At 49.9% G+C, this 27705-nt stretch overlaps 2 protein-coding genes across 2 annotated transcripts in view; one reads left to right on the top strand and one right to left on the bottom strand.

Annotated features, from left to right (window-relative positions):
- Positions 1 to 10604: 10604 nt before the first annotated feature.
- Faap20 (FA core complex associated protein 20) lies at positions 10605 to 16845 on the top strand. Its single transcript, XM_028757794.1, has 5 exons — positions 10605 to 10666; positions 11109 to 11253; positions 11362 to 11642; positions 16328 to 16337; positions 16435 to 16845. The coding sequence occupies exons 1-5, from the start codon at positions 10605 to 10607 to the stop codon at positions 16498 to 16500; spliced, it is 564 nt and encodes a 187-aa protein (XP_028613627.1). The 3' UTR covers positions 16501 to 16845.
- A 5153-nt stretch (positions 16846 to 21998) lies between these two features.
- Positions 21999 to 27705, bottom strand: part of Prkcz (protein kinase C zeta) — a 105971-nt gene continuing 100264 nt past the window's right edge. The window contains exons 17-18 of the mRNA XM_028757821.1: positions 22583 to 22698; positions 21999 to 22456 (exon numbers count right to left, since the gene is read on the bottom strand). Coding sequence (XP_028613654.1) covers positions 22369 to 22456; positions 22583 to 22698 — 204 coding nt within the window. The 3' untranslated portion in view covers positions 21999 to 22368. The remainder of the gene's footprint in view (positions 22457 to 22582; positions 22699 to 27705) is intronic.

Genomic DNA, 27705 nt, shown 5'->3' with positions numbered 1-27705 from the left:
CAATGTCACAAGGTCATTTTACCTCGGGAGTAAAAACTGTAAGGCCAACTAGTGGTTAGACAGACACTGGACGTGTGGATGAGTCTACCAAGCTCTAGTTTCCCCTGCAGAACCCACCATGGATTAAAGAGAAGTCTGGAAAGCTTGTTCTGGGCAAAGACCACCACCACTATCGCCACTGCCACCCCTGCCACCATCTGCCTCCATTTGCCGCCACTGCCAACACCATAACCGCCGACTCCCGCAAACACACCACACACACACCACACACACCACACACAAATACCACTGCCCCCAACACACACACAGACACATGCACAGCACACTACACACACATACACACACACATATACACATAGCACACACATACACACCACACACATACACCACCTCTCAACACATACACCACCTCCCAACACACACACACTGTACACACACCACCTCCCCAGCAAACACACCACACATACCACACACACATCACACACACCACACACACATACCACTGCCCCAACACACACACCACACACACACACATATACACACAGCACACACACATACACACATAGCACACACACACAACACATACATACACCACCCCTCAACACATACACCACCCCCAACATGCACACCACACATACCACACACACATCACACATACACACCGCATTCCCAACACACACACCACACCCCAACACACATACCACATATACACACCACACACCACACAGGACACACATAACACACACCGCACACACGCCACACACACACCACCTCCCAACACACACACAGAGACACTGTAACTCTGAGGCTTCAACCCAAGGTTGGAAAATCCTTGAGACTGGAGTCAGAATGAGTTTCCATGCTGAGGGTGGGGAGTTGGAGGGAGTAAAACCAGAGCTAGCATGGGCTCTCTCCACACAAAGGCTGCTTGTCGAAGGGGACAGCACTTTCAGGGTTGACCACTGAAGACCTGAGCTGTACAAGGCTATGGCCATATGCCCTCACTTATCACAGGAAACAGTACGGATATTCCTGGGGGAAAAACTGCTGCATTTGTGTTTCTGGCACCTGCCTGGCATAATGTACCCCCAAAATGCAGAAGAGGCGAGAAAGTTGGAGGCCAGGCTAGGCTGCCATCACATGACTGCAGGGAGAGAAAAGCTAGGTGTCAGGAGTGCCAGGCTTTTCTGACTTTAGCCAAACTCCCATAGAGACCCAGGAGCCCTTTCCTGGCATGAGGTGCCTTCTTATTCAGAAAAGAGGAGAGAGGCCTGAATCGCTTTCTCTGCTCTACAAAACCTCAGCAGCTAATGCTGGAGGTCCTTCCCGAAAGGACCAGGGGCAGGCTGCCCTAGGTTCTACCTGGACCAGCACACTCCAGTTCTTCTAGCTGCGTCATAATTTTTGGCTCTAACCCCATCCTGTCTCATTTCCACACACCACTCACTTCTATTCCAGAGTGTGGCAAACCTATGGATTTTGGTTTTTCGTTTAGTTGGTTGGATTTTCAAGACAGGGTCTCTCTGAGTAGCCTTGGCTGTCCTGGAACTCAGGGTGGCCTTGAACTCTGAGGGATCCACCTGCCTCTGTCTCCTGAATGCTGGGATTTCAAGGCATGTCCCACCACGCCCAGCCCTATGCCTATGTGTTTGAATGACATTGTTTTTCATCAATGTGTACTTTTACAGGGAAAAGAATTCCCCTTCTCCCCCTGATCTTGAGACCATTTGTGATTTGCCAGTGGCTGTTGGGTATGTCCTCGGAGATGCAGCGACTTTACCCAGGTGGAGGACACTCTGAGACACTCCCAGAGCCTCCCTGTGGCAAAGTCACACCCACAGGATGCCTTGTGACTCTTTTGCCACTCCTGGTACCTGCAACAGTCTGTTCTTGAAAGTTGAACTCCTCTGCCTTCAACTCCACAGCCTGGGACGGATGCCTCTCTGTCATGGCTTTCCAATTTGCGAAGCACCACTTCCCTGGGTTTGAAAAGGGTTGGACAAATCAGACCTTCACACTTTATTTCTTAAGCAGAAAATCAGCTTTTACTATCAGATCACACAAACATAGAGAACTAGAGCCCAGGGAAGGTGGGCTGCAGGCCTACTTCTTCTGTGACTCTGAACAGAGCCTTCCATACATTAATGTGGCACTTCTGGGGACAGGGAGACATCCCAGATGTCACAGCATCCATGTGGTAGAGTGAGCCCACACCAATTACCATTGCACCCAGGTGGGAGTCCCTAATCTTTCTGGTCTGTAGAAAACACTGGTCTTCTAGTAGGTGACACTTAGTGCCAGCTTTCAAATATGTCCAGGCTAACCTGAGTTTCACTCTACAAGCAAAACACACTGCATTCTCAAAACCTAGAGTGAACAAAAGCAAGCATAAAAACAGGCTCATAATTTGTACGGGGTTGCTTCTACGTCAGGGACTATGTTCAACTGCACACCATAATTGACGTTAACTTCACCTACCTCTTTTTATCTTACCATAGGCGGCTATGCTAAATTTAACATGACCTATCTGTGCTTTCCATTTCTACTGTGCGGGTGTCTTGGGAGCACTTCTGACTGGGAAGTGTCCGAGCAAGAAGAAGCTGGATTCAGGTGTTGGAACTAAAGAAAAGTAGTGCTGTGAGGTCTTACAGTATGATGAACTGCCCCTGCAGGTGATCTGAGGTCTGTGGGGATCTACCCGGAAGATGGGAGCGGGGGCGTGGCCTGGCGATGGAGCTGTTGAGGAAGGGCAGGCCGTGGGAGAGGCTGGTGATGAGAGGCTCTGGAGAGGAGAGAGGTGCCAGAGGCTCTGGCAGGGCAGCAGATGGACGAAGGCAGGCATTGAGTGCAGGACACAGGAGAGGTTGACTGGGGTGCAAAACCTGGCCAGCCGACAGAAGGCAGCACCGGCAGGTGATTAGCAGATAGAGCCTGGCCAAGGCTGCCCAGCTCAGTGCCTCTTTCCGGTGGTGCGCACCCTGCAGGGTGTCCCCAGGCCATTTTAGTTGCTGGTCCAAAAAAGACTGGGCAATGGGAACAAGACAGCGGATAGATCCTCCACACCTGCTGAACGCCCACCAACTCCTCGTCAACATTGAGTGGCAGGGCCTCCTGAAGTCTTGGGTATGCAGGATTTCTAAGTCTCTGCTCATTTGGCTTAGGGCTCTTACCTGGTACTTCCACATCCTGTATCCAGGTGTACTCATTGTGTAGAAAGAAACTATTTGGGGAACTGATTGTCCCCAGTGACTGTCCTAGAGAGGAATGGGGTCCTTCCAAAGAGGACCAAGGGCAGCCTTTACAAGTTCATTCAGTATGTGCCAGGGTGGCAGGCTACAGCCAGAACCCAGCATGGGATCGCAGCACTGGCAGAATCAATGGTATGCCAAGCACCCAGGCTTGGAGACACTGAAGGACACCAGCCTGTGACCTGGCTACAGAGGTGGTGGACTGTGAACATTAGGAATTGCTTAGTTTGGCTATCTGTGGGAGATGACAAGAGGCAGCTAAGCACAGGAGCAGAGTTGAGGCCTCTTTCCACAAGTTTCCGGGGTCTTCCACAACCTGGGAGGCAGTCCATAAATCATGTAAGGAATCATGTCCAGAAGCTAAGATTCAGCCGCACAAGCTACCTAACCTTGTAGTTAGAGTTTCTGTTGCTATGATAAAACCCAGGTCCAAAAGCAACTGGGATGGGGGTTGGGGTGGTTTATTTCACTTTACAGCTAGCAGTCCATCACCCGGGGAAGTCAGAGTAGGAATTCAAAGCAGGAGCACAGAGGAAAAAACGGAAGCAGAAGGTATGAAGGAACAGGGCTAACTGGCTTGCTCTGTATGGCTTGTTCAATCTGCTTTCTCATAGTATCTGGGACTATGAGACATAGTGTCTAGGCCCAGGAGGAGTACCTACCCACAGTGAGCTAGACCTCCTGCATCAATTAAACAAAACAAACACAAAAATGTTCATAATGACCAATCTGGTGGTGGCATATTCTCAGTTGAGGTTCTCCCTTCCCAAATGACTCTAGCTTGTATCAGGTTGACTAAGTGGAAACTTAAGGGTTCTTTGGAAAGTCAGTTGTGTTGGATGGTGTTTCGCTGAAGCAGACACAGGTGAAAGGATGTTCTGCTAAAGCAAGCACATGAAAGAACACGTGATGAAGGATTCTTCACTAACGACACACATGTATTGGTCCACCTTGCACTCCTTTTGTCAGGACTCCATAGAGAGAAATGCACCAAAAAACTTCTGTTGGTGTGCTGGCAGCTTCTTACGCTTCTGTGGACTCAGGCTGATTGGTAGAGTGAGACAGACTCACATGGAATTTTGCTAAGACAGACTCACTGCCCCCGAGGCAAGACCCGTGGTGAGGACACATGATGTTTGGAGGAAGTATAAGTAGGACTCAATGGAGTGACAGAGGCTTGGCCTGCTTGCTTATAGAGCTAGCTGTACAATGCTTCTTGTTTTCCCTTTCACTGAGAGACAGCTGAAAACTTCTGGTGTCCCTGGTGGTCCCTGGTTACTCTTGCTGACTCGTGCTGATTCAGTTGAAGTCTGGCTGTTTTGCTAGGTCATGCCACCACTGCTGCTATCCCAGCACTACCGAACTGGACTGCTGGTGTATCCATGAAGTGTTTGCGAGTGGACCGAGCTGCCACTGCTGCTGCTGACCTGTGAACTGAACTGCTGATTTCCTAACAGCACAGATGGGATTTATTCCAAAGAACCATTTCTAAACAGGTCCACTTCCCCTGTGTCCTTTTTTCCCCCATTACTTCTGGTGGGTGGTGGGCTAAAAGGGAGGTTAAAGCATTTAAGAACTATCATTAAAAATAGGCTTTGAAAAGATTAAAGTTATGGTTGACCTAAAACTAGCCAGAACATCTTGGCTGGTCTTCCAGGATGGAGACTATTCTCTGTAGCTAGAGAGAGAGCTACTTCATCTCCTGACTGCTGATACCCAGCAGGACATCACTCATTGCTAATAAGCTAGGAAGACCTGGCTTCATAGCCAGTTTGACCAGTCACTGTCATGTGCCCTATGACCTTTGGTATATGCCTTGGGCCTTAGTTGGACCTGTCTGTACATGTGTCAATCAACAGCACCTCCATCACAGGGTTGGCTACAGTGAGGAGGATTTTTTGGACAAGAGCAAAATGGGTGTGGTGAGGGCTGAGGTTCCCTGGGACAGAGCATGTAGGAGGTGGTTCAAAAAGGATAGACCCAGAAGCCACACCAGCTCTGGCATGTCCCACCTGCTCAGGCCCCAGATGCAGGCTGTTATCTGTTGCCATTTTGAGGAATCAGGTACTGTCCCTAACTCCAGCCCAGGCAAAGTCTTGGGGGCGTAGGCCAGCTCTGAATCTGGGAGGTGACAGACTGCTTATACCCATCACTGAAGGGGTGGGTAGGCATGTCAGTACCAGGTTGACCTGAGAGAGAATAGCATGCTGAATGAGGCTGACTATAAACAGGGGTTATCTACACAGGCATGGCTGCCAGGAATACCTGACACAGCCGTATCTCTGTCTGGGCAATGTGGCCTCCAATGCACAGATCTGTAAGAAGAGCTAGTCTTGCTCACAGAACAGCCCATGCAAGAAAAAGAGCAGTAGATTGGAAGGCAGGGCTACCCCTGTCCCATAGAGACATGAGGTTGCTACTTGCTCCACTGAGGGCTGCCTACAATCCCTAGCCAGATAGGAACTATGCATAGACCCACATAGGAAGCCCCATAGAGAGGAAGCAAATGCTTTCTATTTCAGCAGTATCTTACACAGAAGTGGGGTGACATGGATCTGGTCGTCTTGGTGCTATGGTTTCAGAGTAACACATGGAGAATAATCCGGGGGAAAGAAGGCACTTCTTTGGGCACTAGGAAGATAGGATGCTGAGGGCATGCACAGCAATATCTGGGGTCAAGGCTCAAGAGTCTGGCAGTGCTCAGGTTTTACTGGGACAGCCCTAACTAAGCCCGCGTCTCCAGTCTACAAGGAGCACAGTGGTGGGGAAGTATAAAAATGTGGGCCAGGGAATTGGGGGATATCGCTCTATCAGAAAAGTACTCGCTACACAAACATGAAAGACCAGAGTTTGATTTTCAAAATCCCATCTAAAAAGATAGGATCACTTGTAATTTCAGCACTGGGGAGGTAGAACAACCGGATTCTTGGGTTCACTGGCCAGCAAGCCTACCCTAACTGGTGAATTCAGTCCCATCGTCTCAGAGAATAAGGTGGACAGAGGCTGAGGAATGACTCCTGTCATCAGTCTCTGATTTTGACAAGTACATACACACATATGGAAACACACACACACACACACACACACACACACACACACACACGTTCACATTAATTGAGCCAAATACCTTTCAGGTCATTTTTTTTTCCCTTATAAAATACAGATCTTCCAGGTGAGCAAACACAAGACAGAATACCCCACCCCCACCTAGCATTTTGGTTTCTTCTGAAAAGTGCCATTAAGTCCAGAGAAGTTGCTCTTCTCCTTGTATCACTGGACCTCAGGAGCCTGAGCTATGTGGCCCACTGGTTTGATTTTCCAGTGCAAGCAGAATCCGGGTGTTCAGGTGGTACCATGTGAAAGACTCTAAGCAGTTCAAACTATACGGTGGGGGTGCAGCTCACTCAAGTAGCGTGCCTAGAGTTCTATCCCCAGGGGTGAAAGGAGAAAAAAAAAATCAACAGCAACTAAAAACCAAAACCCAAATCAGAAAGTTAAAATGTAGCCAGTACACAGCCTGAAATTGATAGTTATGGTAAAGACTGCCCACAATTTGTTTACTTCAGATGCTTTTGGAAACATGTATCCACCTGGTTGAGGGGCCCAGAAGGTTAAGAGATCTCTGGCATCTGGGTCAAGGGCCTTCCCATGTGCAGGTTTCCTGTAAATGCTGTTGGATCCGGGTCAAAGCTGACTCTGTGGGAGCTGAGAAACCACAGCCTCCCTGGGGAGTCCCCTGGGGCTCCCACTCACCCTATACACCAGGAAAGCTTGGTTTCTGCTTGACTTATTATCGCCACAGGAGGGGCCCCAAGTTTTCCCCCTTTCTGCCATCCTGCTCCCTATGGCTCTGTCCCTCTCTCTGCTATGTCTGTGGCCCCACGGTCTCTCTGAAGCTCTGGGCACAGCTAGGGCAGAGTACACAGGGCTGCCCTCTGGAAGTTGCCCTACGGTTGTGCTTCAGGAAAACCTAGAAAGGCATTAGGGGGCAAGACTGGAAAGCATCCCATTAAGGCTGGGACTTAGGGCTGGAGGAGAAAGGCACAGCCCCTGGACTGAACATGGACTGAGCCATGAGATGGTTTGGAAAAGTGGCTGGAAGAGTTTGTTGAATGTCAGAATGTCACTGTGAACTGACAGAAGTGACCAGGTAGAAGTGTGACCTGAAATGAAGCAAGGTCCCTTCCCCCTTGTGCCCTCTCCTCCAGTGTCCCTTGGTTTTTGGGGTGAGATTGCTACACCCTTGGCTTTCGCCTGTTGACCATGGGTAGGTCCTGACCTCAATCCCCAGTTGGAGGCATGAAGAGGTACCGTAAGGGAGCCGCAATGTCTGAGCCTTCCCTTCCCCCAACACACCCTTGCCCCCACACCCCATGTGTGGGCCTGAACAACCACTCTGCTGCCTGGCGGATCCTGCGATGTTTCCCAGGCAACTGTCTCATACAGCCTGTCTGCCTGGCACTCCCACACCCCATAAATGCCGCCGTGCCTGGCTCCAGGCAGCCTTGCCTGCTTGGCATACACAGGCCAGCAGGTGTGGGGAATGAAGCCTGCTGTCAGAAGGCCACGCAGGCAGAGAAGCAGCCCAGGCCTCTTGGACATCCTTGTACAGCCAGTGAGTATTGCTGGGGTGCCTTATGTAGATGCCATGCCGTTCTGCCTCACAGTAAGAGTGGGAAGAGCTGAGTGGCATGAACATGTCCCCAGGCATGCTGGCTTACTACAGGTCCACTTGAAAACTAGAGGCCTGTGTCCTTTCTGGGCTTGGTCACAGACAGGTACTGTCATGACCCATTTGTGGAGTAAATTGATGGTAAACCCCATTTCCCAATAAGGCAAGGAGAATATAAGAAGCCAAGCAGGATTTGGATGACCCCAGCAGCTACAGACTGGTATCCGATGGACGGGTTCACCCAGCAGCTTACCAGCCCCTGTTGACTGCTAAGACCAATCTGGGGACCAGCTTTGCTAGTGAGAAAGTCAGGACTCTGTTAATACCACCTTGAGAAAATAGCTTGCCAAGACACCAGCCTGGCTGGCAGATCCTCTTCACTTCTGATACTAGCTTTGGAGGGTGGAGTTTAGGCTCTTCCTCCAAGGTAATATGGTCTAATGATGGACAAAACCAAAGAGAAGAAGGTAGGCTCAACCAGGGTACTGGGCAGATGCAGGCAGCCTTTTTGCTTCCCACGCTGGGCCACTTTCTGTGTCACCTGTGTGTCTCCTCCAAAGGGCTGAACTATCCTTTTGTAACTGTGAATCTTGGCTCAAAAGAAAGTTGTTTCTGCAATGCAAGGGTTAATCCCGAAAGTATTTTCCAGTAAATTCCTTGTCACCACAACAGATAGTTCCAGGAGAGTGAGATCCTTTCATCAAATTCAACCTTGATTTTGTTGTTGTTTCTTCAAGACAGGGTTTTTCTTTGTATAGCCCTGGCTGTCCTGGAACTTGCTCTGTAAACCAGGCTAGCGTCAGACTCACAGAGATCCACATGCTTCTGCCCCATGAGTGCTGGGATTAAAGGCATGCACCACCACCACCTGGCTTCAATTTTACATTTTAAATAATAATAATAATAATAATTTCCTGGTCTGAGAGATTGTTCAGTGGTTAAGAGTACTGACTGCTCTCCCAGAGGTCTTAAGTTCAGTACCCAGCAACCATCTATACTGGGATCTGATGCCTTCTTCTGCAAGCAGGTGTATATGCAGATAAAGTACTTATATACATAAGTACATTTTTTTAAAAAAATTCCTTCCTCTAGGGTGTGAGGGTGGACACACACACCATAGTGGAGGTCAGAGGACAACCTCACCTTCCTTCCACCTGGTTTAAGGCAGTTGTCGCCTATTTGACACTGTGTACACAAGTCTAGCTGGTCCAAAACTTCAGGGGAGACTCCTGTCTCTGCTTCTCATCTCAGCACACTGGGAGTACAGACTTGTACTGTCCTGCATGGTTTCACATCAGTTTTGAGGACTGACCTTAGGCCCCCAGTGAGCCATCTCTCCAAACCAAATTCAACTTTTTGTTTTGTTTCTGACAGGATCTTTTTTCATAGCCCTGCCATCCTGGAACTCACTCCATAGACCAAACTTATAGAGACCCTCCTGCCTCTGGATCCTGGGTGCTAGGGTGAAAGGTCCGTGCCAGCATAGCTCAAATTAAACTTTTAAAGCCTTCCTTGGTAATACTTCGCAGACAGCTGGGACAAGGTACCCTCAGTAGTGTTGAGCTGCTCATTACTTTATTTCTACCTCCTCTGGTTCTAAAAATGTTTGGATGGGGGCTGGAGAGATGATTTAAGATCACTTGCTGCTCTTGCAAAGGCTCCTGGTTCATTTCCCAGCACCCACATGGTAGCTCACAACTGTCTGTAACTACAGTTCTAGGGGATTCGAGACTTTTTCCTGACCTCTGTGGGCACCAGACGCATACGGCACAAATACATGTGCTCGGATCCTTAGGAAGTTTAACTTGCACATTCTCTTCAAGTCTGAGGAGATAGAAGACAACCTCAGTCCAGAATTCATCCCCAGAACCTGGCCTGGACACAATTTCCAGCCTGTGGAACCTGGAAGTACGGTGGGGGTACTTCTGTTTACAACTCGGCTTACAACTGAGGACGGGAGGCAAAGTTCTGACTGGAGGAAGACTCAGGAAAAGGGTCAGGGAGTCAGATGGTTGCAGGACCGGCTTTTGGGAACGGCCCTGACCCCTGGGGGCTGTGAAGCAGAAAGCTACTAGCTAATCCCAATGCGTACATCAACGTGCCCGGGCTTTTGCTGCCACCAAGTGATAGGCTGCAGGATTGCAGGGCAGGTTATTGGCTAGGTAAGAAGCCGGGGATTTTCACTCTGAGCTTTCGTCCCCTGGGCTTTGCGGTTTCATTGCCTCTCTCTTTGGTAGAGAAACCCAGTTCCTCCTATAAGAAGAAGATGACGGCAAAACTGGACTTGGGAAATTGGCCCTGTCCACAGGGCCCTCCTGAAAAAGGCTACAGAACTGGAAACTGAGGCAGGGCATTGTCTAGTACCGCTGGGAAATGGCATCGGTAGGGCAAGCCTGACAGCACGTGCTGACGTAAGGGAGCTCAGGCTCCAGGCTGCCTGCACAGGGTCGGGTGGGATCCAAACCCTCCGCAGTCTCGCACTCCTGCAAACTAGAGGGCAGCTCCACCCTGTCCCGCCTCTCCCTCAAGGCGGCAGTCTCCTGTCCCTAACGGTTAGATTTTCAGAGCCACAAAGGGGAGCTGGCACTTGGCAAAGCGGGATCTGGAAGCGGCGGGAGCTGGTTCGGGACGGAGGGCGGGTCGGGTTGTAAGTCTCACTTCCGCCGGACGCTGTCTGGAGAAGCATGGAGGAGGAGCGGAGGCTGCGGGGAAGGCTGAGCCGCCGCAGGCCGCCTGCGGGGGGCGGGTGAGGCGGGACAGAGCCGAGGGATGGGGTCCTGGGGGCTTTGGAAGGCGCTGGGATCCCGGGAAGGCGACGGGGGCGCCGCGATGTTCCCGCCTAGCTGCGTGGTTCCTCGCACACGTGCATCTCTCTACCAGACACGCCCCGCCTCCCTCCGGGCGTGGTCACCTCTTCCACCCCAACCCTGCGGTCCCCCCACCTCCGCCACCCCTCTCCCCATCGCCTATTTGGCCTCTCCTTTCGCAGCTCCAGGCTCCTTTCCCCCCTAGAGTCCATTTACGCTTCAACATGAGGCTCATTTCTGTTCCCTTACTATGGACCCCCTCCTCCATTACCCCACTGTGGACCTGCTCCCCACCCCGAGCCTTGTTACCCTTCATTGTAGAACCAACCCCTCGTGACCTCTACCATGCACCCCCCGGCTGACCCTTCTTATGCTTCCCAGGCCCCCTAACTGCCGCCCCTGGTTTCTGTCGGAGGAAAGTAAGAATGAGCCCTGGGCTGCTCTGCTGCGCAGCACCGTGAGTGGGAACGCGGATTGGACCCCGAACAGTCAGCCATTACCACCGCTGCCTGCTTTTCCCAGCCAGGTGTGTCCAAAAGCACTAAAGAGGAATGACCTGGGAGAAGAGGGTTCTCAGGTCCTTGAGGAGGTCATGGTGTTGGTGGCTATGTCCTTATGGGCACCTGCTTTTCAGGAGTCTCTGCCTGACCCAGAGTCCACTGTGCCTCCTGAGGTCTTCACTGTGGGACCAAAGACTTTTTCCTGGACGCCTTTTCCACCTGCCCTTCGTGGCTCTGGAAGCTCCTACCACCTGTTCCGTGGACCTGAAAGCTCCCTGGGGTCACCTACTCCATCCTCGAAAGGATGCCCTGCGCTGGATCCCCATCAGACTCCCAGAACCCAGGAGTGTGTGCCTGTGCAGAGTCCACCTGTGTTGCTGAGCTGCCCGTTGTGCCAGAAGGCATTTGACCCCAAGTGAGTGTCCCACCCCAGACCTCAGGCTTAAGGCTTAACCAGATATAAAGCCCACAGACTTAGGAGGCTAGAAGAGTGCCTAGAAGTGGCTCTGGCCTTTTGTTTATATAACTAACTTTTAAATTATAAACATTTACGTACATGTGTGCATGGCACACATACATGTGGTGGTCAGAAGACAACTTCTTGGAATCTGTTCTTGGCTTTCACCACGTGAGTCCTAGGATTGAACTCAGGTCCTCAGGCTTGGCAGCAGGTACCTTTATTTGCTGAGCCTTCTTGCTAGTCCTGTTTAATCAAGCACAAAGTTAGCTTGATTAAACAGCTATCAGAACATAGGCAGGTGGAACCCTAGTTCAGACCCCAACAGGCTCCTCCAAATGATTTAAAAAAAATTTTTTTGTGCTGAGCTAGGAGTGGTAGCTTATGTGCCTTTAATCCCTGCACTTGAGAGGCAGACATCTGAGTTCCAGGCCAGCCTAGTCTACATAGTGAATTCCAGAACAGTCAGTGCTGTGTAGAGAGACCCTGACTAAAAAAAAAGGTGCGTGTATTTATTGTTTGTGTAGTATATCTACATGCTCAGAGGGTTTGTGCACAGAGGTGCCCACTGCACAGAGGCCAGGTCAAGTTTTTTCTTGATCACTTCCCACCTTATTTTTTGAGAAAGAGTCTCTCATTTAACCTAGAGCTCATTGATTTGGCTATGGTGTGTAGCCATTGAGCTCAGGATCCACCTGTCCTGCCACCAGTACCTGGGGTATGAATGCATATAGCCTTTTACATTGGTAATGTTTGCATAGAAGGTAATTTACCAAGTGAGCCATCTTCCTAACCTCCAAAATGTGGCCTTTTTTTAAAAAGAAAAAATCAGAATAGAGCCTTTATGAATTTGGGAGGATCCCCAATCCCACCCGTCAACAACAGCTATCTCTACTCGGACAAGGAGATGTTGAGTCAAGTTATGGCTGTCCTCAAGTGGGGTCCTGTTCACAGGACGGTGAATGGTTTGTAAAGTTGACCCCTCTGTGCTTCATACCAATCAAGAGACCCAAGGGCAAAAGCTGAGGGCTCTAACCCTTTTGGGGAATTCATTCTCAAAGAGCTCATCAGATTTATGATCTTGTCAGGGCCCCCACTCCCCTCTCACTCCAGGACAGCTTTTTGATTGTTCTGTCTTTGTGTCTAAGAAAAAAAAAAAAACTCATGAAGACAGGGCCATTGACGAGGGACACTCCATCCACTGGCAATCGGCTGTATGAAGGCTTGGCAAAGTGCCTTGGTTTTCCAAAGTAGGTGTGAGCAAGGTAGTCTCAAGTCTTAGCAAGTTTGGAGTGATTATAACATCTTCGCTTTGAACTATAAAGGAACTGGGATGTATTTGACTAGACTCTCTTGAGGTGGCAGCCAGATCACCAGGCTGACTGGGGAGCAATCATGTCCCATAGTCTTCAAGGAGTTCCCTTCCATTCTTGCTCCACCACAGGAATGTTCTGGGGCTTAAATGGAAGGGATGTTGTCACAATGGGCAAGATCTGTGAAGGAGGCAGACTGGCTCTGGGCAGGTCAGCTCTACACAATGAGCTGTCATATTGTCCTCTGAGGGCAGTCTGTGCAGATATTGTTGCCCAGCTGAGCTGGCACAAGTGAACCTGGGGGTGCCCCTCAGGGAGGGCCACACCACTCTTTCCTTCCTTTAGCCCAGTGTGAGCCATGCAGGGCACTATTTTATTCCTAAAGGTGGCAGGAATTAGATACTAGGAATTGCATACAGTGTTCTTCATTCCAAGATTTTTTTTTTTTTTTTTGGTTTTTCGAGACAAGGTTTCTCTGTGTAGCCCTGGCTGTCCTGGAACTCTCTCTGTAGACCAGGCTGGCCTCAAACTCAGAAATCCGCCTGCCTCTGCCTCCCAAGTGCTGGGATTAAAGGCGTGCGCCACCACCGCCCAGCTCATTCCAAGATCTTGCTGCTCTATTCAGATACTTCATAAGTCTTCCCCCACCTTTGGGGACTGGGTGCGGTACCCCCCAGCTTACCAGCCTGCAGACACTCAAATCCCTTTTACAGAAAACAGTTGTTACTTCATAGATCCGACGTCTCTGAGCTTTATAGAAGCAGCTGGTATTCTATATTGCTTAGGGAACAGTTGCAAGGGCGAGTCTTTATATTTAGTACAGTCGCTTATAAAAGTTTTTTTTTTCTTCTTTTTTTGGTTTTTCGAGACAGGGTTTCTCTGTATAGCCCTGGCTGTCCTGGAACTCACTCTGTAGACCAGGCTGGCCTGGAACTTAGAAATCCACCTGCCTCTGCCTCCCAAGTGCTGGGATTAAAGGTGTGCGCCACCACTGCCCGGCTTTAAAAGTATTTTTTATCTGTGATTTTTTGAATCTGAAGGTACAGGACCCACAGATAGGGAAACTACTGTATTTTCTGATATCTATGTGTCAGATAGGCAACCGGTGAAAACCAGATGGAGATGTCCAAACCTTTACTAATATAGTGGTGGTTGTGATTTTTCTGTGTGTGTCTCTGTCTCTGCATGTCTCTGTCTGTCTGTCTGTCTGTCTGTTCATCTGTCCTCCATAACCCCCCAGTTGTCTGTCCCTCTGCCCTTTTATTTCAATATGTAACCTAGGCCTTAAACATCAGAGGCCAAGCTGTCTTCTTGCCTTAGCTTTCAGAGTAGTTGTGATAACCGGTGTGTATCATGCCTGGCTCATGATTGTGACTCTAATGGTACATTCATAAACTGGAATGAATCTATGTTGGTTTGCTATAGCCAGGGATGAGCTGTGTCCAGGAGTTAGCAGGAGCCTAGCTGTCAGATGGGTGCTACAGAAATAGTTCTTGCTGTAGGGTGGTATCTGGAGGAATCTCTGAGAACCTACTTGAGGAATGACACCTGGAAACTCCCGACAGATGGTCCACATGGAACCTTGAGGTGCCTTGCAGATAGCTGTAGGGAGGGAAGTGTTAATACCTCAGCTGCATTGGCTTCATGGACTTAAAAGACTGTTTTTTGGCACTGCCAGTTGAGAGAGCCATTGGAAGTCACAGGGCCGTCACAGGGGCATCTGATATGGGCTCAGGTTAGGTGAAGGACCTTGTTGTCCATTCTCTGTCCATCGATCTGGATCTGGATCACCTAGGATGCAGTGAGCAAGCCATACCCTGGGAAGCCTATGAGGGCAAGTAATGGGTACCTGGTTGGCCAGCAGTATATCCAGAGGATCCTCGGGATCTGTGACCTCCCCACCTGAGGACTTCTGTGGCTAAGTTCACCAGCCTCAGCACATACAAGGTGAGCTGGCTGCTGAGAGACACAGGGCACTGTGATAAGAGTTTTTCACAGGGTTCTGGGTTTATTCTACATTGGGAGATGGCAGTCCTGCTTTGACTGGCTCAGATGAGACTGTCTGAAATTTGGTCTCATTGTGGTGGTCATGTGCCTTCAGGAGCTATAGGGAGGGATGCAAGACAGAGTCTGAGAGAGGAGTGTTGCTTGGTGGATTACTGTCTGAGGATGAAAGGCTATAGGGTATTCGAAAGAAGGAGGGCCCTGTGAGCAGAGACCAGTAAGTTTAGCCACTCTGGGGGCATGTCCTGGTGGTGATATTTAAGAGATGGCCACTGCTGAGCATTGTCCTGGCAGTTCTACTGACCACCCTAGCTGGGTTACCTCCTCCCTCTGGTGGGCAGACAAAGTCAGGGATGGAAAGCCTGTCCATATGCTACACTTGTTCTTTGGCTGTGATGCCCTTTCCCAGGCCACTGGCCCAGCACTCCTGAGGTACAGGTGCTGTATGGGCCTTCCAGAAATGTAGTGCCTGTGGCCATGTGACTGAATCTTGCATGGTGAGGCTTGGTCCTTTCACATCAAGAAAATACTCCCTAGTCAGACATGGTAGCAGATGCCTTTAGTCCCAGTACTAGGAGGCAGAGAAAGTAGATCTCCGTTGAGTTTGAGGCCAGTCTGATCTACAAAGTGAGTTTCTTTTTTCTTTCTTTTTTTTTTTTCTTTTTTTTTGGTTTTTCGAGACAGGGTTTCTCTGTAGCCCTGGCTGTCCTGGAACTCACTCTGTAGACCAGGCTGGCCTCGAACTCAGAAATCCGCCTGCCTCTGCCTCCCAAGCACTGGGGTTAAAGGCGTGCGCCACCACCGCCCGGTCACACCTGGCTTTTTTTAAAAACTTAAATTACATTGTGTGTGTGTGTGTGTATGTGTGTATGTATGTACAATAAGTGTGGAAGTCAGAGAAAAACTTAATTTTCTTCTATCATGTGGGTTCCAGGGACTGAACCCATTATGTTTGGCAGTAAGCGCTTAACTCCCTGAGCCAGAGAGTTAAGCTTGTTGGCCCCAGAGAGCCTTTGGGGCTAGCTTTAAGCATGGGCCGGGATGAATGAGACAACAGATGGTGTGGGAACTTCTCAAACACTGGTCAGGGTGGTAGGAGTCTATGGGACTAAGAAATCTCTGGCCTAGAGAAGGGTTCTCAGGTAACGAGGGAGAGGTGGTGGTGGTGGGCCGGCTAGCTTGACCTAATAAGGTTATTATGAGGTGAATCCTGCTTGCTGTTCCCTCCAGCTGACCAGCCATGGAAGAGCCCAGGACTCTTCTCAGTGGTTCAGAACTATGTGGAGGCCCTTCCTCTACCTCATGACTGTCTTCTCTCTCTTGCAGGATGACCCAGGTAGATGTGGATAGCCACCTTGCTCAGTGCTTGGCTGAAAGCACAGAAGATGTGGTATGGTGAGCTACAGGGCGCCTTGCTGTATCTTCTCCTTCAGGCATACACACCGACATTGGGTGCGGCCGCTTCTTCATGTGGACACCTGAGTACTGTCTTTTTCTAGTTTTGTTCATGGGCAACGGACATAATGCTGGTCACTGACAGCAGGCAGCAGATCCTCCGAGGGTTCATCTTCATTGTCAGCCTAACTGGATTTGGAATCACCTACGAGACACATCTCAGGGTGTGCCTGTGAAACTGTTTCCAGAGATTAACTGGGAAAGGAAGTCCCACTTGAATGTGGGTGGCACCGTAGCCTGGGGTCCCACTGATTGAAGAGGGGAAAGGGAGAAATTGAATACTTCTTACTTGCCACGGCAGCTATAGCTACTTCTGCTACTGTGCCCTCCCTGCTGCAGGGACTTGCACCTTCAACCGTGAGCCAGAATAAATCTTAAATTGCTTTCCAGTCTTTTGTCATAGCAAGAAGAAAAAATAAATAAACCCCTCCAGGCAGGGGCGCCAGGATCTGTCACAAGGTAGAACTGGGTTGAGCATTTCTACCCAGATCAACATCTGTAGCCTGGCATCACCTTTTCCTGACCACAAGAGTGATATACTGGGTCATGTTCCACAGACATTTTTTTTTAAAAAGATTTATTTATTTTATATGAGTACATTGTAGCTATCTTCACACACACCAGAAGAGGGCATCAGATCACATTATAGATGGTTGTGAGGCACCATGTGGTTGCTGGGAATTGAACTCAGGACCTCTGGAAGAGCAGTCAGTGCTCTTACCCACTAAGCCATCTCTCCAGCCCTCCACAAACTTTATTTATTTATTTTTTTTCGAGACATGGTTTCTCTGTGTAGCCCGGGCTGTCCTGGAACTCACTCTATAGACCAGGCTGGCCTCGAACTCAGAAATCCGCCTGCCTCTGCCTCCCAAGTGCTGGGATTAAAGGCATGCGCCACCACTGCCCGGCTTCCACAAACATTTTTAAAAGGAGATAATTGTGTATAGTTGTATGCATCTGTGTAGGGATGCGTGCATGTGAATATAGTTACCCCTGGAGGCCAGTGGAGAGAATTGGATCCCCTGGAGCTACAGTTGTGGGTAGCTGTGAACTGCTGGGACTCTGTAGGAACAGTGTGTCTCACCTGTTGAAGCATCCTGGTAGACCCTCCAGTCATATTTTAAAAGAGTTTTATTTAATGTGTGAGTATCTGCATGTACACTTGCATGCCAGAAGAGGGCCCAAGATTTCACTATAGATGTTTGTGAGCCACCATGTGGTTGCTGGGAATTGAATTCAGGACCTCTGGAAGGGCAGCCAGTGCTCTTAACCTCTGAGCCATCTCTCCAGACCTTCAGTTAGGTTTTTATCTTCCTCAGCACACTCACCTCTCCACTGAGAAACAGCACTGCAGGCTGAGGCTCATCCCTCAGTTACTGAACTGAGGTCTTTCCCCCCCAGTGATGACGATAGAGCCTTTGGGAGGTGATAGATCATGAGGGTGGAGTTTCCTCAAGGGGATCTGTGTACTTACCAAAGGGGCCTTGGGGGACAGAAACCACTATCACTTGGGATATAGCAAAATGCCTGTTCTCAGTGTCACCAGAACTCTCCATGTTGGGTCCTTGGTTTCCAGGACTAAGATGGCAGTATGTTGTCTACCTGGGCTGGGGAGTGTCTTGATGGTATAGCATTTGCCCAGCCTGAACCAACCCCTAGTTCTAGCCTGATATGAGGAGGAATGAAATATGTCCTGGCAGGTACAGCATGTAGAGTCTCTGTGACCTTATCTCCTTATCGCTGAGGTAGGGCTCATAGCTATTTCAGTTAGCATCAAAAGTGGTTCCTGAAGAAGACACTGTAAGGGGGAGATATGGGCCATACCTTGTGAGTCACATGCTTTGGCTTGTTAAGTTTGTCATAACGTCAAATTTACATTGTTTTCTTCTTATGCTATAAAGTCCAGATTCTAAATAGTGGGCTCTGACACCCACTTAGGCCTGGCCCTCCCCCCCCCTTGTGTTTTTAACTCACTCTGTGACAGAGGACAACTTGATTTTCCTGTAAGGACCTCCTAAGTGCTGGGATTGCAATGTGCCCTACTAAGCTTGCCTGTGTATGGAGACAAGTGTTGGCCTGAAGCTGGGAACAGACATGGTCTGAAAGCTGAAGATAACCAGAAAATCTGTATTTTCCTTTCAAAAGTGGTTTCAATGAGTTCAGTGTGGTGTCTTGCATCTGTAACCTCAGCAGGTGATGGTGAAGGATCGGGAGCTCATGCCCGGCCTCTCCAACATAGTGAATCCAAGGCCAGCCTGGACTACAAGAGACTCTGTCTTAAGGGCTTCATATAAACCACAAAACACATGAAGGGGCTGTGGTGTATCACAGTGCTGGGTGAGGACTCGCCATGTGTAAGGCCTGGACGCCATGCCTAGAACCCCCTCTTCCCAAAAAACTAGCTGTGTGGCCAGGTGAAAAGGCACATTTGAAAAGGCTGCTGTGTTGTTAGGGTTCTCCTAGAGGACAGCTGAGAGGTAAGTGTACACAAATGAGAGAGGACTCCCTGGTCACAGGCTGAAGAGAGTTTGACAGGCTACCTGCAGAATGGAGATCCTGGCCTGCTGGCAGCTGACTCAATCTAAGGGAAAGGCTTAGAAGCAGGGTCAGCAATGCTGTGGGTCTCAGTTAGAGGGTCTGAAGTATGTCCCAGGGAAAGGGAGGAGACCAAGCCTGGAGCTTTGATGTAAGTGGCTAAACAATCTACTGAGGAGGACTCTTTTCCCCTGGTCCCATGAGACCAGTCTCTGGAAAACCCCACGGATACCCCAAAATGATATTCTCTTATATTTTCAGAAATTCCTCAACCAATTAGCTGAAACTTTCCTAAAGAATTATGTATTTTATGTATGAGAGTATACTGTCGCTGTCTTCAGACACACCAGAAGAGGGCACCAAATCCCATTACAGATGGTTGTGAGCCACCATGTGGTTGGTGGGAACTGAACTCAGGACTTCTGGAAGAGCAGTCAGTTCTCTTAACCACTGAGCCATCTCTCCAGCCCCAGCCTGGCACTTTTCTAACTGCAATTCCAACACTATGACCTCAGAAAGTAAAGCTATGGAGGGCCCAGAGCTGGGAGAGCATGTGTGCATGCGTGCATGTCAGTGCCGTCTGATGTTGTAGTGGCACACCTGTCCAAACCTCTAAAACACGCTTTCTTTAGGAAAGTGCCAGTTAACTAGATGAGGAATTTCTGAAAATATGAGAGAATATTATTTTGGGTTATCTGTGAGGGTTTCCAGAGACTGGTCTCACGGGACCAGGTGAAAAGAGTCCTCCTCAGTAGAAGAAGAGGGCATGTATGGAACAGACTCAGGTCACGGGGATGGGGCCATGGGCACTGAGCAGGCGGGTGTGCGGGACACCCATTCTGTGTTGAGAACCTGAATTTACCCTAGGAAGAGACTTAGGAAAACAGAAATAAAACCCCCTGCTTTCCCCAAATACCCACTTTGAATACAAATAATAACAGGAAGGGCATTTTCATCAAAGTCTTTAATAGATGTGCAAGAGTAAGAACGACCTTGGCCGTGGAGGGCAAGGACATCGCCCACAGAAGGAACGCTGGCTCCACTGATCAGTTGTACAAAACCACATGGTTACTGCGTTACAATCATGAAGTCACCAGTGTCTGTGAACCATTTTCGAAAGACACACGCTCTCTTGCCCGGAGCCGTTTGCAAACGTTAGGATATTTCCTCCACCCCCCGCCCCCCCAAGTCACATTTCAATAACATCCTTCACTTTCTTTAATTTATAAAACAAATTGCTATATATAAAAATCTCCCCCTCTGGTGGACACAATATTATTCACACATTTGTACATGAGCAGCCGAACCAGTAACCAGCAAGTCATTTGGCAATGGGGCAGTATCCAAATAAACACCCCCATGTCTAACAAACCAAGGGTCCCTGTGCTGGTTAGGCAAAGGAGTTGTTGCTGTCCCTAGGCAGCACACTAGGAGGAAAGGACTTGCAGGAGCCCATTTGCATTTGGACCATCTGTAGGCTCTTTATCTTAGCAGCTCAACTCATAGGCAGCTGTGACTGCACAGGCCTCAGACTGGAGCTCCAGCCACTTGGACCCCCCCAGGCTAGGCTGGAGAGCCCCCAGGCTGGGCTGGGTACCCCTTGAGAGCCCCCAGGCTGGGCTGGGTACATTTGGAGAGCCCCCAGGCTTGGAAGGTTACCTCTGGGAGGCACTCAGGCTGGGCTGGGTACCCCTGGGAGGTCTCCCAGGCTGGGCTGGGTACCCCTGGGAGGCCCAATAATTGGCTCTTAGGCTCTATTTGCATTTTTTGACTAGTTGTTGGGGACATGGACACAGGGAGTGCTGGCTGAAATGTGTCCATGTTCAATAGGAGTCACAGAGCCACCCAGAAGCCTGGACTTGGGATATGGTGTCAGAAACCTGGGCTGCCTGTTCTGTCCCAGCACCATGGATCTGGGTGTGGCTCTGACGTGTTCAGTGCCAGACATGGCAATGGCCTGAGAAACCTGAGTGTATTGGGGTGAGGGCTGTGGGCGGCCACTGGGAGTCACGGAGAAGCAGGGCAGCACTGTAACAGCGCCTCTAAATATTTTCATTTTCTCTAACTCATCTTTGTCAGGGCCACCAGCCCCAAGGCATGAAACAAATATGACAGGAGCCCAGACTCCATTCTGCCTGATGTGGAGACTCAGGGTCTCCATCTGGCAGGGTTGGGGGTGTGTAGCATGTTTGCCATATGGGCCAGCCTGGCTTGGGTGGACCTGGGGTGCTCAGTCACTCTGTGGTGCACCTTCTCCATCTCCTGCCTACGCAGAGGTGGGTAAGCCACAGCTCCCACCATACCTGACCTGCTAAGGGGTTAGCTGACCTCTTCCCAGAAAGCCTTGGGCTGGCCTCTGGAAGTAACCTAAAGAGGAGGAAGATGGCTGAGCACAGCAGTTAAAGAAGCAGGCATGTTTCCTCAGGAGGAGTGTGGGATTATGGGTAGTCTGTCACTTTAAGGCTAGGGTCCATCACACACGTTGTCTTTAAGTTTCCTAATCAGAGTATTAATGATAAAAATATTTTCCAAAAAATCTAATGTATAACACAAGACATCTTGGAGGCACTGGCTAGTGTTTTCAGAAATATATTTTGTGCGGATTTAGTCTTCAATTATTTTCCCTTTTTTATTTATTTACCTATTTATTTGGTTTACTGGTGCTTTGGTGAGCAATGTTTTAGAATCTCTATGATCCAATTTCCCCCATCAGAGTCCAAACAGCTGGTGGGAACAGTGCCACCAACCTGGCCAGGGTGTCCTCAGTCTACCATGGCTAGCTGCGCTAGGTATGAAAATACTTGTTAAATATTAACAACAAAACTTACCGGGATTTAGAAAATGTTCCGAATCTGTAACAATTCTTGTTGCATCGCATCCCTGCAGGCACTTGGGTGCCTGTCCCCTGCCTACGTCCTGCCTGCTCGGAAAGCGCAGCTCCTCCTCGTGTGGGGGCTGCGTTGGGGACATCAGGCGGGTGCCACAGAAAAAAGGCATCAGAGGAAGCTTCGACATCATCGGTACACTTTATTCCTCAGGGCATTACACGCTAACTTTTCCTGGAGCGGGTCAGTGCATCAAGTTCTGTTTCTGTGGAAGATGTGCACCTTTCAAAACGGTGTGGCTGTCTCACTCTCTGGTAGGGCCTCCGTGGGCACAGGAAGCGGTTCCTCCAGCACAAAGCCAGCCTCTGGGGGCCTGGACACAAGAGATTGCTCTACAAGTGCCTGTTGGATGCCCCTCTGTGGTCTTGGTGGCCAGCATCCCTCCCTGGCTGCTCGGAGCCTCGGTGCCTGGCCTGGCATGCATATGCTGTAGTTAAGGGTAAAGTGACAGGGTCATTCACAGGCGTGTCCACAACAGAGATGCTCATGGCCTCACACGGACTCCTCAGCAGACAGCAGAAGCGGGTTGATGTACTCAAAGCCTTCAAACTCTGACTGGTCAATCCTCTTTATGACATCTCTAAAAACACAAGAAAAGAGTGAAGAGTGGTGGCTGTGTCCCTCCCTCAGTCACCGTCCTTCCCACCAGTCCACACTCTAGAGGCAGGGACCTGAGTATGGGGCCATGAACTGGCCCAGGACTTACTCATCATCTGGGGTCAGCTGCACAGGCTCGCTGGTGAACTGCGTGTCAAAGTTGTCCAGGCCATAGTCATCTGTGATCTGAGGCTGGAAGGGAGGCAGGGTCTGCTTCTTTTCCAGCTGGGAACATTGACAAGAGAGAGGTCAGATGGGGGCTCAGCATCCCCTCTGCCTGCATCGGTTCTTTGTGTGCACATAAATCACAAAATAAAATGGGAAGCTCAGCTTTTCAATATGCCTGCTATTTGAATGCCATTTCTGCCACACACACACACACACACACACACCCTTAAAACACAGAAAATATGCGATACCAGGAAAAGTAACCAGGTTAAGAAGGTGCTGGACCTAGAAGCCCTGGAGACGTGTGTCTAGAAACAATGTTGCTTCTGGTAGCTGAAAGCTTGTGCGGGCATGTGCCTGGAAACAATGTTCCTACTGGTGGCTGAAAACTTATGTTTGAGCAGCTCTCTTTCTCTGGTCTCAGAACCTGATCATAATGGTATTTAGGTGTGACAACACCTCCACCTAGATGGACACTGGGAAAATCCATCTTCAATCCTCCCCTCACCCTAACTCTGTCATCTCCATCTTTTACTATTTTTGAGCTGGACCCTCTAGCCCAGCAGGGAATGAACAGCATCAGGAGAGACTATGCTGTCTGTCTTGCCACATGGCACCGTGATGCAAGTGGCAAGAAATCCCCCTCCCAGTCTCACACTCACGCCAGGTGGTGGTGGTACATGGCTTTAATCCCAGCACTCTGGAGGCAGGTGGACCTCTGAGTTTGAGGCCAGCCTGGTCTACAGAGCGAGTTCCAGGACAGCCAAAAGATATAGCTGTTATCAAGCAGGGCTTTTGGGTCACTCGGGGTAATGACACAGTGGAGGCATTCCTGAGGATTTGGCATTCACTCTGCTCTTTCAGGGGGAGGTGGCTATGATTCCCAGAACAATGTGGGTATCTGTCCTATGGGCCACACTGCCCTGCTCAGGATGTGGGCCTTATGTGCCTGGCGTGGGAGCTGATATGACATTTCCCTAGTATGTCTAATGATGGCTCTGTGGCAGGGATCAGTGTCTGGCTTATAGTTGCACCTCAGTTCTTAGAAACAAACCTGATCCAACAGAGGAGTATGGCATACATGGGTGACTGAATGAGAAAATGGATGGAGAGGTGTGGGGACTGGGTGGGTTCATGATAAGTAAGGACAAATCAGGGTCCCAGTGCAGTCCTGCTGCTACAATGGAAGACCCAAGACTGAGTAACTTACGAGGACTTCGTGCACCTTCTACAAGTGCCCTTTTGCACCTAGGGGGGACTCTTTACCCCTGATGAGGCACCTAGAGCTCATTCTTGCAGCCTTGCCATTCAGGGGTCCCAACCCACCCACACTTAACCCCTTCCACACCCCAGGAGTTCCTAGTAGAGTTTTAGGGACATACGTGGCTGTGTGGAACTCAACCGGCTGTGTTACCAAGCATGAATGAAGGCGAGTGTGGGTATGACAGGGAACTCCTTGCCACATGCATCATGGTGACGTGTGGTGACACCCGTGTCTCTCCTGACTGCTGTGCATTCCCCTGTGGGCTGGAGGGTCTACCTCTAAACCGTAAATGGCAGAGAAGGCAGCACATGTGAGTACAGGACAGTGGTGAGACCCTGCCTAAGGGAGAAGGTAGCACTAAGTCTGTCAGCTATGGGTCTGTTCTGAATACTCTAGCCAGCACAGAGGGATAATGGGAATCAGTTCCCACCACTGTTGTGGGCAGGGAGACTAGCAGCTAGAGTGGATAGCACCTGCCATTTGGATACTTTGTATTCAAGCCAAAGTAATTTCCCAGAGGCCTGGGTGGTGCTCCCACTGTTGCCTGCTGAAGTCTAGGCTGTGAAGGCTGGTCCTGGGTTACGGGTGCTGGTCCTGTTCAGTCTCAAGGGTGGGGAGGTGTGCCTGGGGCTAGTAGCAGTTGTGATCCCATTTCTGGTGACTCCCCCTAGTCACGGTTCCCATAACTGTCTCTAGAACCTGTTTGTCTCTGGAACCCTGTGCCTGGGCCTCCTGAGTGTGGCCCTTCATCCTATCCTCCTCTATCTTCCTCTTCTCCTGGCCACAGGCTCATGCCACAATCATGGACCCGTCCTTTCCTTTTTCTTTGGCAGGATGCCTGAGAAACCAGAAGGTTTTTGTGACAGTCTATCCTCCCACTTGCTCTACTCTCCGGAGTAAAATACTTTTAATCTAGAAGCCTTGGACCTATTATTTAAACTTTTAAAAATTACATTTGTGAGTGGGCACATGCAAGCATGGCACAGGTATAGGTGTTTGAGGACAACTTCTAGGGGACAGTTCTTTTATTCCACCATATGAGTTCTGGAAATTTAACTCAGATTGTCAGCTTTCTACCCGCTGAGCAATTATCTCACTGGTCTGGACCTATTTAAATTAACTGACATGGGGCAGGAGTGGAGGCTATCAATTTCCTGTCAGCTCTCACCGGTGGGAACTGATGTCAAGGGAGCTTGTTTTAGCCACAGTCTGACTCACTCCTCAAGGTGGCCAGTCGCCACCTGCCAGTTACCTGGAACATACTGGGTTTGATAGCAGGTGGTAGCAATGCCCAGATGGCTGCTTCAGCTTTTTCCAGTTCATGGTGAGTCAGGGACTAGGACCATTGCAAAGATACATACCTCACAGATCTGACATACTGTCAAACCCCTATGGAGTACCAGACAAGGAGAGTCTATGGATAGACCCTTGTAGTAAGCAGCCCTGGCCAAGCATCCTAAGGGAGCCAAGATTTTGATGTATGGACCCATTTCTTTCAGAACCAATTTCCTGATCAGTCACATCTCTACCTGGGACAGTGTCCAAAACTTTCCTATGGCCTTTATGCTAATATCCAAACCTTCTGGTGGAGACTTGGCAGGGAGGGATGTGCCGGATGGCCCATGGTGGACTTTGTGTGCTCAGTGGAACATATGGCTCTACCCTCACATCCCAGAGGAGGGGCAGGAGGCCTGGTCCCACAGGCCCTACAGACAGCTGGCAGTGCTCTTGCTTCTGATTCCATCTTTTCTCCAGAGCACTGGAGGGAAATGGCAGAGGAGCCCCTGGCTAAGGCCCAGGGAGGACCCTGAGCACCCAGCTCTAGAGTGGTCTCTGCTCTGAGTCTAGAGAGGAGAGGCTTAAAGGATTTGGTAGATAGCAAAGGTCACTATGAGGGAATGCTGTGCCATGCAGACAGTCCTTGGGTCACCCTCTGGGATGGAGTGAAGGCTGTGTCTCTGTTCCCAGAAGAGGTATCACCTGTGTGATTTATCAAGGGTATCCCACTAAACATGTCTGAAGCAGAAATCCAGCATTTGGCTTGAACCTCCCTCCCTGGTCTGCAAGGGCAGCCACTGCTCTGCCTTGAGCTTGTCCCATGACTCAGGGTAGAGGATGGTCCTGGGGGACATTAGAACAGAATGTGCCAGAGGTAGGTGTGGTGGATGGTTCCTATCCCCCAGTCTACTCCCCAGCTACTTACGGGGGCCTCACCCCACACATAAGCTATTCCAGAGCTCAGATCTCCTCAGCTCAGGTGTCTAAGAGGCTCAAGTTATGGGGTGGCTGCCACTTCTGTCTTCCAAAATTCAAGCTGGGGGGTGGTGGTGGGAGAGCCAGGGACAAACCTGGCCTCCTTTTGCTCCAAACAGACAACAGATAGCAGAGTCATATAGACAAGACTATAATCCTCTGAACAATACTCATGCCAGCTAGCCTTGTGCAGATTCCCAAGGCCCAGGAACACAGACGCACCAGTTAACACCATGGCTGCACAGTGTTGACAGAGCAATGCTTTTCAGCTAGGAGGAAGGGCTGGGATTAGTAACCTCTCCAGTATTGTCCCAGTGTGGCTCATGAGGGAACATTTGGGAAGGAGGGAATCTACCTCCTTCCTCATGGCACCAGTCAGTACCAGGGACCAGCACCCTGTGTCCTACTGTGACACCTCTGGGCCCGTGCTCCCACCTCAGATGGACAGTCCTGAAGTCTTGCATTTCCTGCAGCTCATGCTGGACTGCAGCCCCTCAGCAGGTGGGACACAGAGTGACCATCTCAACATCTAGGGGAAAATCCCCAAGAAACTAGACGTGAGTGCCAACAGACATGCTATGCCGGCCACTCAACAACCTAAGAACTGGAAAGTTGGGGTCCCACCCAAGTGACCATCGGTGGGCAAGTGAACAAATGCATGGTCCATCTGTGCAATGGGACGGCAGGCAGCCATGAAGGCATTTGGCATGTATATCACCGTGACAAGGATGAGCCTTGAAGATGCCTTACCAAGTGAAGGGTGACTGAGGTTCAAGGCCACCTACTAGCTCGGCCCTCTTTCAAGGGAGAGTTGAGGAAAGTCAAGGTGCAGGCAGGTATGGCCAGGGAGGGGAGGGCAAGGTGGGTATGACAACCCATAGTGTGAGTCTCCTGGCAATAATGGTTCCATGCCCACAAGATGTACTAAAAACTACAGTACAATGTGTATGATGCAGTGGAAGACCTCCTCAGCCCCTCTTGCTGCTCAGAACCACATGGCTGTCCAACCTAGAGGGAGCTGGGCTGAAATGAGACACTGTAATATATCCATTCAGGTATGGTGAGGGAAGACTGATTGGACATGAGGGTCTGGCTGCTACTGATACCGTGCGGGAGTGCAGAGGCAGGGGCAGGACTCAGATCCTGAAGGCTCAGATGAGGTGGACCCCAGTGAAGCAGGCTCAGAGGAGCAGCAATGGGGATAGTGGCTAGGAGAGATGACGTAGGACTCTCCCCGTACTACATTGAGGGACTTGCGAGGTCAGTACATGCCTCAGTGTCAGAGTGGAGGTGATCCGTTCCAAACACTGGGGCAAGCAGTGAGCCTGTGGGTAAAGTTTGCCACTACGGAGCTCAGGCCTGGTCAGGCAATGGCTGCATTTGAACATCTAGGTTAGAAATAAACGTATTGCTTCTCTCTGGTGCTACCAGGGCAAGGAGATGAAATTAAAAACTCATAAAATTGTTTTTGAAGTATCAAGGCCAGTGAGGTGGTTTGGTAGGTAACTTTGTTGCCAACACTGAGAATCTGAGTTTGTTTTCCCCAG

The sequence above is a fragment of the Grammomys surdaster genome, unplaced genomic scaffold (assembly GCF_004785775.1).
Source record: "Grammomys surdaster isolate TR1022 unplaced genomic scaffold, NIH_TR_1.0 126185, whole genome shotgun sequence".
Taxonomy (NCBI): Eukaryota; Metazoa; Chordata; class Mammalia; order Rodentia; family Muridae; genus Grammomys; species Grammomys surdaster.
Note: the sequence above shows the minus strand (reverse complement) of the source record. Positions and strands in the feature narration are given on the sequence as shown.

Excerpts from the sequence above, each read along its gene's own strand:
- Faap20 (XM_028757794.1), top strand. The coding sequence starts at position 10,605 with ATGGAGGAGGAGCGGAGGCTGCGGGGAAGGCTGAGCCGCCGCAGGCCG. Across the intron at positions 10,667-11,108 it reads AGGCCGCCTGCGGGGGGCGG|GCCCCCTAACTGCCGCCCCT; the intron begins GTGAGGCGGGAC and ends TATGCTTCCCAG. Across the intron at positions 11,254-11,361 it reads TGCCTGCTTTTCCCAGCCAG|GAGTCTCTGCCTGACCCAGA; the intron begins GTGTGTCCAAAA and ends CCTGCTTTTCAG.